The sequence below is a fragment of the Sus scrofa genome, chromosome 16, assembly GCF_054392235.1.
Source record: "Sus scrofa isolate SSC_HxYL_T2T_F1_AM1 chromosome 16, Sscrofa_HxYL_maternal_Yorkshire_Landrace_v2.0, whole genome shotgun sequence".
NCBI lineage: Eukaryota > Metazoa > Chordata > Mammalia > Artiodactyla > Suidae > Sus > Sus scrofa.
Window position 1 is genome coordinate 66649777 of NC_139398.1, and position 13161 is coordinate 66662937.

General features: G+C 40.0%; 1 protein-coding gene across 18 annotated transcripts in view; it reads left to right on the top strand.

Moving 5' to 3' along the window:
- The window catches only part of SLIT3 (slit guidance ligand 3), a 914676-nt gene that overhangs the window by 235295 nt on the left and 666220 nt on the right, over nt 1-13161 (top strand). For 17 of the 18 annotated variants that reach the window (XM_085001790.1, XM_085001791.1, XM_085001793.1 and 14 more), the window contains one exon: nt 12657-12807. In XM_085001790.1, coding sequence (XP_084857916.1) covers nt 12803-12807 — 5 coding nt within the window. In that variant the 5' untranslated portion in view covers nt 12657-12802. Of the gene's footprint in view, nt 1-9983; nt 10057-12656; nt 12808-13161 lie in introns of all 18 variants that reach the window. The other variant, XM_085001800.1, reaches the window with a different exon arrangement.

Sequence of the window (13161 nt, forward strand, 5' to 3'; positions counted from 1 at the left end):
TTTTCAGGACAGTTAAATTTTCACCCACCTCTTCACTTTATAAATGTTCAGCGAGATGCTTGACATCCTGATTGCTGAGGATGCTGCCTCCGTGTTGTAGAGCTGACAGATCTTAAGAGTAGTTGTGGCTATCCATGGATATGGTCTCTCTCAAGAGAAATTTCAAAGCAGACTGGTCACTAGATGACACCTTTGCAATTAATCTGCCACCTCTATCTATGCTTTTACTTGTGCAAAGGAAGAATTGAAACACAAACCAAGCAAGCTCAGCTGGGACTGGGCAGGGGAAATAATTCCTGTCTATCAGTGGTAATCAGTTTCCAGAAGATACCTCTGTAGAACAATGAGAACGATTGTGAAGCCACCTAAGGCCACTGTAGTGAAGATTGCTATGATTGATTAGAATGTCTGCCATGGGTTGGATGTAAGTGGTTCACCAGCCTCCCTAGGATTTACCTATCAGCAGTCATCCAGGAAAAGCAGTTGTCTGCGTAGTGCCCCTGTTGTAATTCAAGAGAAGATCTGGGAGTTCCTGTCATGGCTCAGTGGTAATGAACCCAACTAGTATCTGTAGGGACTGGGGTTCGATCTCTGGCCTCACTCAGTGGGTTAAGGATCCGGCGTTAACATGAGCTGTGGTGTAGTTGGAAGATGCTGCTCAGATCCTGCGTTGCTGTGATGTGATGTAGGCCGACAACTACAACTCTGATTCGACCTCTAACGTGGGAACGGAATATGCTGTGGGTGTGGCCCTAAAAAAAGACAGACCAAAAAAAAAAAAAGAGAGAGAGAGAGAAGATCTAAAGGTTTTCAGTGGTTTGATTAAGAGGAAAATTTTGCCAAGTATTTTTTTGAAGTCTCATTTCTTTCACTCTTTTCAAGAACTTGACCTAGATTAATTCCTGTGCCAGTATGTCCTGGCTAATAGGCAAGGTGACCTCTTGAGCCTTCTCATCCAGGGAGAGAATGTAGGTTTTGGAATCTGATCTGTTTGGAGCCCAGATCTGCCATTCATAAGCTATATGACCAGGGTAAAGCCACTGAGATGCTCTCTGCCTCAATTCCTCATTGTAAAAAGAGCACCATACCTATATCGCTTGAGAGTTGTGAGAATTAGTTATAAGTATTTCACACTGACCTGCGCCCAACTGCCAATTAATGGTGATGGTTGCTATGGTATTATTATTATTGCCGTTATGATTATTATTAAAAAGCAAAATAATAGTAATAGCGATACAGTTTTCAGATAGGTCTGGTTTAGAAAATTCGGCTATGGATAGGTTTAGAGAGTGTGTCTCCAGTTGAAAGACTGGAATTGGGATCCATAAAGTTGGATACATCAGGACAGCTAGAGGAGAAAGTTCGTGAAGGTGGTAGCACTGAGTATAGTCATGAGAATTAGTGTTAGAATTGTAATAATCTGTAACAACAGGTTGAGTTCTGAGACTAAGTGAAGGAGTAAACCCACTTCCATGGGAAACAAAAGGGAAGAAAACACAAAATGGATCCAGTGACTCTGACTGTAAACTATTTCAACTATGAACTCTGTGTCAGAACCCAGTATTTCTTAGGCTCTAAGAAATAACTAGAAACATTATTGAGCATTCCTCCTTCAACCCGGTCAACATTCCTTTGCAAACTGAGAAAAGAGGACAGGGCGTGAATTCAAAAAGCAAATTGTTCCCACCAAAGTCTGGAGTCTGGAGTGACTGCCTGGAGCCTGAAAAGCATCAACTCTTTCTGCCTCTTTTATTAAATGTCATACTCTTTAAATATTGTAGAAGTTACAAGTACGTATGGAGCATAATAATAGATGCTTGTCATAAATGTATTCTGCCTTCGTCAGTGATATGAAAGGGCAAATGATCATCAAAGCAGTGACTTGGAAATCAGGGAAAGAGTAATATTTCCGTGGGGGGAAAAAGATCATTTTTAAAGAAAAAGTAACAGTGGCTATAATTTTATAGATGAAGAAACTGAGACTTGTGAGATTTGGGGGGAAGGTGTCAGATTCATTGAGATATTTATAGATGGTAAAATCTTCCCTTTCTTAGAGTGTAGTATAAAGGAGCTTTGAGGAATGTATGTAGTTGTGTAACTAAAACCATAATTAAGATATAGAACATTTCCATCAGTGCAAAAAGTTTCCTTGTGTCTTTGCAGCCAGTCATTCCCCCTCTCTCACCCCACAGCCAGTCCCTAGCAACCAATGATCAGTCTAGTTCTGGATCTGCCTTTTCATGTAAAATGTCACATAAATGTAATTATAGTGTATGTACGTTTTGTACCATTTTTTACTACAGTACTTTTGAAATTCATCCATTTTGTTGCCTGTTGATGTTTTATTTATTTTTTTGTTACTAAGTGTATTCTATTACATTAATGTACCAAAAATTGGCTCTTCATTCAGCAGTTGATGAACATTTGAGTTGTTTCTATTGTTTGATTATTATAGATAAAGATTCTGTAAACATAGGTAGACAGATTTTTTGTGGACATAGGTTTTCACTTTTTTTTGCCAGGTGTGCTGTTTCTGGGTCACAGAGTAAGTGAATGCATAACATTACTAGAAACTGCCAAAGACTTTACCCATTTTATATTCCCATCTGTATGAAGCCTCCAGGTGTCCTGCCTTCTCAACAGCACTTTTTAACTGTAGTCATTCTAATGAATGTGTAGTGTTTTCTCATTGTGATTTTAGTTTGCATTTTCCCCAATGGCTAATGTCCTTTAGTTTCTTTTCATGTGTTTATTTGCCATCTAACTGTCTTCTTTGGTAAAACATCTGTTCAAACTTTTACTTCTTTTTGTGATCTGGTTTCTTATCTTATTGAATTTTAGAGTTTGTTTTTTTTTTTTTTAAACAATTCTGGACACAAAGCCATTATCAGATATACGTCACTTATCTTTAATTTTCTTAACAATATCTTTCAAAGAACGGATGTGTTTAATTTTGATTGAGTTCAACTTGTCAATTTTTTTTCTGTTATGGTCTGTGCTCTCTGTGATTTATCTAAGAAATCTTTGCCTACCTCAAGATCAAAAAGATTTTCTCTTACATCTTTTTCTAGAAGTTGTTATACATGTAATAGTGACATCTAGACACAGACCATTTCAAGGTAATTTTTTATATGGTGCAGGAAAAAGATCAAGTTTATTTACTTAACTAGCATATAAATTGCCAGTTGTTTCAGCACCCATTGCTGAAAAGATGATCTTTTATCCATTGAATTACCCTGGAACTTTGGCTGACGATCAATGACCACGTATGTATGTGGGTTTATTTTTGAATCTTTGATTCTGTTCTCTTGATCTCTATTTCTCCTTTAGCCAATACCACACCAAATTTTTTACTTTATAGTAAGTCCTCAAATGGGTAATGTGAATCCTCCAACTTTGTTCCTCTTATTCAGAATTACCTATTTCAGCAATTTTAGTTCCTTTGCTTTTCTATATAAATTTCAGAATTTCCCCATCAATTTCTACCCTGAAAAAACATGCTGGGAGTTGGATTGGGATTGCACTGAAGGTATAAATCAATTTGAGACGAACTGACCTCTTAATAGTGGCTTTTCCAATCCATGAACACAGTTACATTTATCCATTTAGGAGGTCCTCTTGGTTTCTCTCGTCAACATTTTGTCATGGTGCGCATTTAAATCTTTTGCCTCTAAGTAGTTCATATTTTTTAATGCTATTCTAAATGGCACTGGTTTTGTAATTTCAGTTTCCAATTTTTCTTTTCCAGTATCTAAGAATATAACTGATTTTCGTATATTGACTATATATCCTGCAACCTTACTAAATGCACTTATTGGTAGATTCTTTGGGATTTCCTACATAGATAATTATGTTATCTATGAATAGAGGTTTATGTCTTTGTTTAAAATCTGCAAGCGTTTTTACTTCTTTGGATATAATTCATTGGCTGGGATCTCCAGTATTTCATTAACATGAGAAGTGAGAGCAAACATCATTGCCTTGTTCATTTTAGGAGAAAAGCATTTATTCTCTCACCACATACGTATAAAAACCTGTAGAGATTTTTGTAGATGTCCTTTATCGGGTTGAGGATGTTTCCTTTTCCCTCTAGTTTTCTGAGAGTTTTCATCATGAATAGACATGAGATTTTGTCCAGCACTTTTTCTGCATCTGTCAGGCAATCACTTGCTTTTTCTTTTTTGCCCTGTTATTTCAATAAATGACATTGATTAATTTTCAAGTATTGAACTAACGTTCCATACCTGGGGTAAACTCCTCTTGGTCATCATGTATTATCCTGTTTATTACTGAATTTTATTTTTTAATATTTTGTTAAATATTTTTGAGTTAATTTTTATGAAGGAAGTTAGTATGTAATTTTTATTTTTATTTTTGTAATGTCTATGATTTTGGTATCAAGTAATTTCGATGTCATTAATGAGTTGGAAAGTGTTCTTTTCTTTTTTCTGGAAGAATTTGTGGAAAATTGGTCATATTTGCCAGTGAAATCATCTAACCTAGACTTCTCTTTATGGGAGGATTTTTCACTATAAATTCAGTTTTTTAGTAGATATAAGGTTAGTTAGGTTATTTATGTTGTAAAGCTTTCCGTAATACTCTATTATACTTTTCCTGTTAGTTGGCTTTATAGAGCTGTCCCCTCTTTCATTCCTGATATTGATCATTTATGTCCTCTCCCTTTCTTTCATTACTATTCTCACTGTAATTTTAAAAATTTTATTTCTCTTTTCAAAGAACCAATACTGATGTCATTTTTTTTTCTATTACATTCTTGTTTCAATTTTAGTGATTTCTACTCTTTAGTATTTTCTTTCTTCTGTATCCTTTGGATATGACATGCTCTTTTTTTATCTAGTTTCTTAAAGTAGAGGCTTATGTTATTATTTGCAACCTTCTTTCTCTTCTTATATAGGCATTTAATACCAAAATGTTCCCCTTAACAATGCTTTAGCTTCATTCCATAAGTGTTTTGATATTGCGTTTTCATTTTCATTCTCATTTCTCTTGCCATTTCTTCTTTGACATGATTTACTTGGAAGAATGACGTTTGGCACAACCTTGCCCTTTAGGGCCAAACCCGTGCCATATCGAGGTTCCCAGGCTAGGGGTCCAATCAGAGCTGTAGCCACCGGCCTATGCCACAGTCACAGCAACTCAGGATCCAGTTGAATCTGCAGCGTACACCACAGCTCACCGCAACACCAGATCCTTAACCCACTGAACGAGGCCAGGGATCGAACCCCAGTCCTCAGGGATGACAGTCAGGTTTGTTAACCACTGAGCCACAACAGGAACTGCTATATAATTTTTTATCCTACTATCAGTGAGTGGGGGTTCCAGTTTCTCCATATCTTCATCAAATCTTAGTAATTTCAGTCTTTTTGATGTTGGCCATTCTGGTAGTGGTTGTACAATATTAGATTGTGATTTTAATTTGCATTTATTTATGACTAACGATTTTCAGCATCTTTCCATGTGTCCACTGGTTATTTGCATCTCTTCCTACTTCTCTGATGCAGTGTTTTTAAGGTCTTTTGCTTATTTTTATTTTAGCCCTTCGTCTTTTAATTACGGGGTTGTAAGACTTAAAAAAAATAAATCCTGGGTGCAAGATGTTTTGCTAGATCTTGCCTGCTATCAGTCCCATCCAGCAGTGCATTTTCATTTTAGAAATTGTATTTTACAGCTCTAGAAGTTTCATTTGATTCTTTTTTTTTTTTTAGGGCCGCACCTCCGGCATATGGAGTTTCTCAGGCTAGGGGTCGAATTAGAGCTATAGCTCCCCACCTACAACACAGCCACAGCAATGCCAGATCCTTAACCCCGTAGTGAGGCCAGGGATGGAACCCGCAACCTCATGGTTCCTGGTCAGATTCGTTTCCACTGCGCCACATCAGGCACTCCGAATTCTTTTTTATATTTTCCCTTTTCCCTATCTCCTAAATATATCAAGTGTGTTCATAATAGCTATTTTAATATCATTGTCCATTAATTATATAATCTCTACCATTTCTGGGTCTTGATTTTTTTTTCCTTTGTATAAATCATATTTTCAGCTTCTTTTTTGTTCCTAGTGACTTTTTATTAGATGGCAGTCATTGTGAAATTTACATTGTTGGGTAATCATGTTGTGTATTTTTTTAAGAATATAGAACTTTGTTCTATCTCAAGGTTAAGCTACAGGGAATAATCCTTTTTGAGATTTGTTTTTAAGCTTTTCTTAAATATATCCACTTTGTAGTATCTTTAGCTCCACTACAAAGGCAAAACTCTTCTGAGGTTTCTACCCAATGGCCTGTGAGGGACTTTCACTGCAGCCGGTGGAAACCCTTAATTCCCAGTCCTGTGTGAATTCTTCTGGGAATCGGGGTCATTCTACTGCTCTCTGGTGGTTCTTTCCCAGTCTCATGTAGTGTTCTCTCACAAATACTCAGCCAGAGACTCAAACGAACCTCATTATAGGTTCTTGGAATCTAGAGCTCTTTTCTGGGTATGAGGCCATTGAGGCCTGAACAAAGCCAAGGAGATGGAGCATTGAGGGTAGGATCTCACAGAGATTTAATTTGAGGAATCCAGAAGTCTTAGAGAGCTGATAGGTGAAGTGGATTAAGAAGGCAAAAAAGGAAAGAGTTAACAATGACATTTAGCCTGGCTATTCGAGGAGATGGTGATGCCATTAAGTAAACTTGAGAAAACAAATTTATACAATAAGAATTTTTTTTTTTTATTTTTAGGGCCACACTTGTGGCATATGGAAGTTTCAGGGCTAGGGTCAAATTGAAGCTGCAGCTGCCAGACTACTCCACAGCCATAGCAATGTGGGATCCAAGCCACGTCTGCGACCTACACCACAGCTCACAGCAATGCCAGATCCTTAACCTACTGAGTGAGGCCAGGGATCAAACCCACATCCTCATGTATACTAGTCAGGTTCATTACTGCTGCGCCACAATGGGAACTCCAATAAAATATTTTATCTACCTTCTCCAGGACTGAATATTCACTGAATGAGGTGGTGACTGCAAGGGTAGGTTAGAAGGGCTTTAATCTCCTGCCCTAATGGCCTTCATCAAGTCTCCCCACTACCTCCAGTTTCATCAAACCACTTTAAAACTGTGCGGGAAAATATGACGCTGCCTATACAAGATAGCTTTAATACAATTCTCTTAACTAGTTTGCCTTTTATCAGCCCCCTGTATACAAATACCCCTGGAACTGCAAAAGATAGGTCAGATCCATCCAAATGTTTAGGCTTATCTTCATACATACAAATGATAGGGGTAATATCACCCATTGTTGTATTTCATCTAGACTGAGGTCAGTACAGTGGTGAGGGAGAAATAACTCTGATCTCCCCTGACCAGGTCTCGCTTATGCTCTAGGATCTAGCATGGCATCCTTGTCTGTGTTTCTCCAGCTAGTGGAGTCATACTGTAAGGCCTTTACAGGTGCCATTTTGTCTTTTTGCATAGTGACTTACCTGACTCCATGCCTTATTCTACCATTTCATTGTCTTTTGAGTCTTCTCTAAACCTTTTTTGGGAAACTTTGCTAGTCTCAGTCTTTATCACATCACCTTATCCCCAACACCTTGGGATGTGTAATTTATTTTCTTGTTTAATTGAGTTTTACATCTGTTGCCCATATAAGACTTTCTGAATAGCAATCATGTTTACTTTATCTTCATTATAACATGCGTAGGATTACCCGTACCTAGAAAGTACTTAGTAAATACATGTTAAATGACTAAGAAATAAAGAGCAGACAGTGAGGGTTATTATTGAAAACCTTTCATCCTTGAACCAATAGGAAAAAGTATTATTTTAAGATGGGAGGAATTTCCTGTTGTTTCTGAAATCGTTAACACATAGGTAGTATCTTTTTCCCTAAGATTGGTCCTATATGATTGGACAAGATGGCATTGGTAAATCAGCCTGGGCAACTTATGCTAATGGCTCTCATAAGCAACCCCAAAATCTCAGTAGAGGGGTAGGTTTTTCTCATGTTACAGACTGTTTGAGTGTTTGACCACTGCCTTCTGTGTGATAATTCAGGGATTCCAGTGTCTTCCTTTTTGTGGCTCTATCACTTTCTCAACAACACTGTGGGATCCTTCACTGGATCATCTCTATTTATTCAGCCAACAGTCAAAAAGGGAAATCTCACCTGGTTATGTGAGAGGTTCCAAAGACCAAGTCTGGAAGTGGTATGCATCATTTATGCACACACTCTATTGGTTAAAAGGAGGCACATGACCCCCATGTACCTGCAAAGGAGGCTGGGAGATGTAGTCTTCCTATGTGCCCAGGAGAAATAAAACTGGATCTGTGAGCCTGGGCCAGCCTCTGCTACAATGGGGGACTTTATCTGGCTACTGTGAGGATTAGAGTTAGTGTAAGCAAAATACTCAAAATATACCCAACACATCAGGAATACCCATGATTCGGTAAGTTGCAAGAGGAGTTTCTCTGAGTTTGCACTAATCATTGCTTGCTAAACAAGGCTGATATTCTAAAGTTTCTGTCAAACCCAACAGCTGGCTGGAGAGTTTTGTGAGCCCCAGTGCCCAGGGAGGCCAGCCAGTTACAGATGCCACCGCCAAGTCTGTGCCGCACATCCTCATGCTTTGTTTAATTTGGTTCCCTGGGTGGGATGAGTTTTATGAGCAGGTGTTCTGGTTAATTAGGTGATTAATACTCCTCAAATTGGAGAGCCATTTCCCCAGTGACAGTTCTCGCTTTGCTCAAAAATGAGACAAATCTTCACTGTATAGTTTGGAGAGGACGTGATTGCACTCACTTGTCTGCCAGGCCTCTCAGGTCAGCATTCTGGCCAACCCCACATCTGGCTGAGTCACCATTTCAATGCACCAGTTTAAGGAAACAAAAGCTCCCCAGATCATCTGGGCCCCTTTCACACTAAGGCAGGTTGATCTGGGGGCACGTCAATGGTTGCCGTTGGGGATTCCAGGCTGTATCATCTCTCAAGGTCAGAATCATTGCCTCTTCACCTAGCCCTGCAATTTCTACAGCAAGGTGACTAAGCCGCCTCCAAGGACAAATCAGGCATCAAAGCTCTTTTTCTCAAATTTGTTCTCAAATCCATAGAAATCTGCCCCTAAGTCTCATATACCACATTCCCAAAGTCCTCTCCCCAGCCTCGTACACCATTCCACCCCTACCTCTTTGTCTTTGCTTCCCTCAGTGCAAAGACCCCTTTCCCTCCCATTGATTTCATCAAATCTCTGCATCCTTCAAAAGCAAAATGATATTCCTCAGCCCTTCCAATTCAGCTTGAACTCATTTCTTCCTTTTAAGAATTTTCATAGCAATTACTATATGACCCATGTCAATTATCTTTTAATCATATGCCATATCTTTTCTTTCATATATCTTAATTTTGTCGTCTTAATTGGACTGTTGGCAGCTGTGGGCTGTGTTTTTTTTTTCTGGGCACACAGGAAGGTCCCAATAAATGGTTGGCTGATTGCTTAAATTAAGCTGGATGCCACTTACAACACTTCTGGAAAATGGTTCAGATTCATTCCATTATACCAGCTTAAGCCACACAGTTGAGAATATGACCACTCACTCTTATTCCTCACATGTTCCAGTTTTATAATCATAGAGGGCCTGACTCTCTCCAGTTTCAGTTAGAAAAATCCCAGGGAAGACTCTGTCGGTCTCCATTTCAGTCATGGGCCGAATCCCTAAAAAATCAGTCTTGAGGGAAACAAGATTATATAAGAACAAGAAGGTTCTGAATCACAATCACAATGGTTGAAGTAAAAAGTAACAGTTGTCCACAACAGATGTACTTGAATTTTGGAGGGTTCAGTTTCGTTATCTTCTCCAAGATAGATTATTCGAAAATTAGGTATTCATTCATCAGAGATTTATCTAGTCAAGAGTGGATCCTGCTCCTTGGGGAGGCTCAATAGATTAACTGTCAATAAACCTTCGTTGTTCGTTTTTTCTCAGAAGAGAAGGAAGACTTTGCATTGAAGAAAAACAACAAAAACAACAACAACAACAAAAAACAGCCTGATTAATGGTACTTTTCCCTTAACCCTCCAGAAACGACCTAAAATTCACACACACGTTCTCTCTCCCAGGACAATTTAATGGGGATCGCAATCTTAATCTCAAATTGGAGTTTTCATCATCTCTTCCGCCTCTCCCTGCTCACCTGCTCCTCAGAGATCTGATTCAGTGACTCGGTGAAGTCCCCGGTAGGAAATGGATGACATAACTCACAGGAATAATTGAAGAAAGTTTAATACAGGGGTTATTTAGGAAGAGGAAGCAAGGGGTAAAGGAATCAACAAAGGATGGGGACTTCCCCAGCTTTAGCATCAACAGGAAGCTGTTCTTACTTCTACCCCCAAAGAGACAAGGGGATGGGACTGGAAGTTGGAGGATAGGCCTGGAGGATTTGAATTATGACCTTCAGTAGAGGAAGGCAGCCATCGGCCAACTGAAGCCCTTGTGGGGCAAGCCCTGGTCTCCCTCCTCCAGCTCTCTGCAGATCCAAGGGAATGCAGGTGATACAGTTCATCAAGGTTGGCAGCCTTGGGAGTAGAACAGGGAGATGGTGGCAGAGAGGGGCCTGGGCAATCTATTAGAGAATGACCAGCATAAATGCTAAGTTCCAATGGGGGGTGGTGGTGGTTAGGAGCAACGTAACAGAATGGAAGAGAATGTGTGTAGTTGGCAAAAATGCTCTCAGAGATTCTGGAAGAATGTAACTTCTTCCTCTCACAAAGATCAAGGAACATTGATCAAAATAAATAAAACTGCCACAAGAGAATGTCAAATATGCTAGATGATGGGGAAGATCATTCGTTTGTGTGTTCATTCATTCATTCATTCATCAATCATTGAAGATTTATGTGTACCTCTAGGCATCAAGCATGCAAAAATGGATTAGATGTCTCTGAATGTTAGAAAATTGTTGTAACAAAATGTTGGAACAAATGGATTACATAGGGTGACTGCCCTCTAGAATCTAATAGTCTGGCCCAGCAAGGTTTCCTAGAGAAATTGACAGCTAAACTGATTCTCGGGGAGCCAGAGAGGAAAGATGTTCCAGGAGGGATGTTGAGTGGATGTGGCAGAGTGGTAGGAGATGAGGTGGTAAAGACAGAAATCTATTTCAAAGTTTAAGACCGCACTATCAGACCTGCATTTCATTTCATTTCATTTCATTTCATTTTATTTTATTTTATTGTCTTTTTGGGGCTGCACCCATGGCATATGGAGGTTCCCAGGCTAGGGGTCGAATCAGAGCTGCAGCTGCCAGCCTATACCACAGCCACAGCAATGCTAGATCCGAGCTACATCTGAGACCTACACCACAGCTCACGGCAACGCCAGATCCTTAACCCACTGAGCAAGGCCAGGGATTGAACTTGCATCCTCATGCATACTAGTCAGATTCGTTTCTGCTGAGCCACGATGGAACTCTCAGATCTGCATTTTAGAAAGGCCCCTTGATCATCAGCAGAAATGGATTGGTGGAGCAAAAGAAACAAAGTCAGAGAATTGATGTAGGGACTAATGTGAACAATGGCCAGGGATGAAAACAGGATGAACAAGGACCAAAGATGAAGAGGGGACAGATTCAGAAAATAATTGTGGACTCAGGAACTGAATGGCTGTGGTGAGAGGCAGAGGAAAGATGCTTTGTGCTGTTTTGCCTCCCCGACTTTTTCTGCTAATAGCTCCCTGGTTTTCCTTCGAGAGCACCACTCCTTCCTGCCAGCTAAGCGTAGTTTGCCTAGAACCCTCGCCCGTGGGTTCTTGTCTTCTCTGGCCTAGAGGGTGATCACATGACATAAGCAAGCCAACCAGTCTCTTCCTCTTGGGAACTGGAACATCTCAGTCTCCGCACCTAGATCTTGCCTCGGTTCTAGTCTTTTTTGGAACCTCTCTCTACAGTTTTTTTTTTGAAAAAATGTTTACGCTACACAAAGGCCTTCTTAAAAAGTCATTTTTTAAACTTCAGTTAGTTAGTTACCTTCTATCGCTGCAACCAGAAAACCTCAAGTGATTACAGTGCCCTTATACATAGTGATGGCTTATACCAAGAGACAGAAAACACATAAGGGAGAAAGTCTTGAGGTGGCTTTTTCTGGGGGTGAGTGTTTGCTTTTGAGAGGTCTATGGAAAAGTGAAGGGAACTTTTTTTTTTTTTTAATTTGGAAAAAGAATCCAAAAATCCCAGGAGACTCGTGTGGGACTCTGAAAGTCATATCATAGAGTATAAAAGCCAGCTCTGAAACTTAGATCTAAAAAAGTCCTCCCCAATGGCCTGACCTTTGAAGAACTTAGACTTCTCTAGGAAGAGTAAATCACCGAGTCACTGGGGGAGGGGGGTTGGCTGCAGATTCCTTGGAATCAGTAGAGGGGGAGTGGGTGGAGCCCCATTCTAGGCATGGGGAGCCCTGACTCTGACTCCCTCAGTGATTAGCTGGGTGACCTTGTACCAGTGCCCTCCCCTCTCTGAGACTTTGTGTCCGCACTCTTAAATACAAGTTTTGAATTTTATTGGGGGTTCTCCAAAAATTCCAAAAGAACATTAAGTTTACATATAAGAGGGTCAGTGATACTGGTTTGAATTAAACAGACTTTAACCCACTTTCTTTATTGCAGGACTCCTAAACACACTTATCTGGGATGCAGTCACCAGGAGAGGTGAACGTGAATTTCTTACTCTCCTCTTGCCCAGAGAAACTTTCACCGCCATGAAGAAACATGTGGAACTAGTAGTCATCAGAACACACTTGCAGAGATGCTGAATGAGGTGATGTCTAAAGTTGTTCCAGCCCAAACATTCCATGATTCTAGGCAGCCAGTGTCCTGTGAAACGCCTGTTTCTTCTATTCACCCCTTCCTTGGTGACTGACTCCAGTCTCTGTTCTAAGGTGGCTCTCCCAGGGAGAAGTACACTTGAATGCCTAGGACGTCACTTCAAAAGCTAGTCAGACTCCTGAAACCCCTTCTAGCAGATTAAACGGAACACACCCCACTGTACCCCAATATACGCATACACGCACATATGCACATACACTGCGCTTAGTGCTCAGACTTAGGCCCAGTCTGAGCACTAAGACTGGGGATTGCAAAACATTTGGGAAAACAAAGAAAACCCGACTCT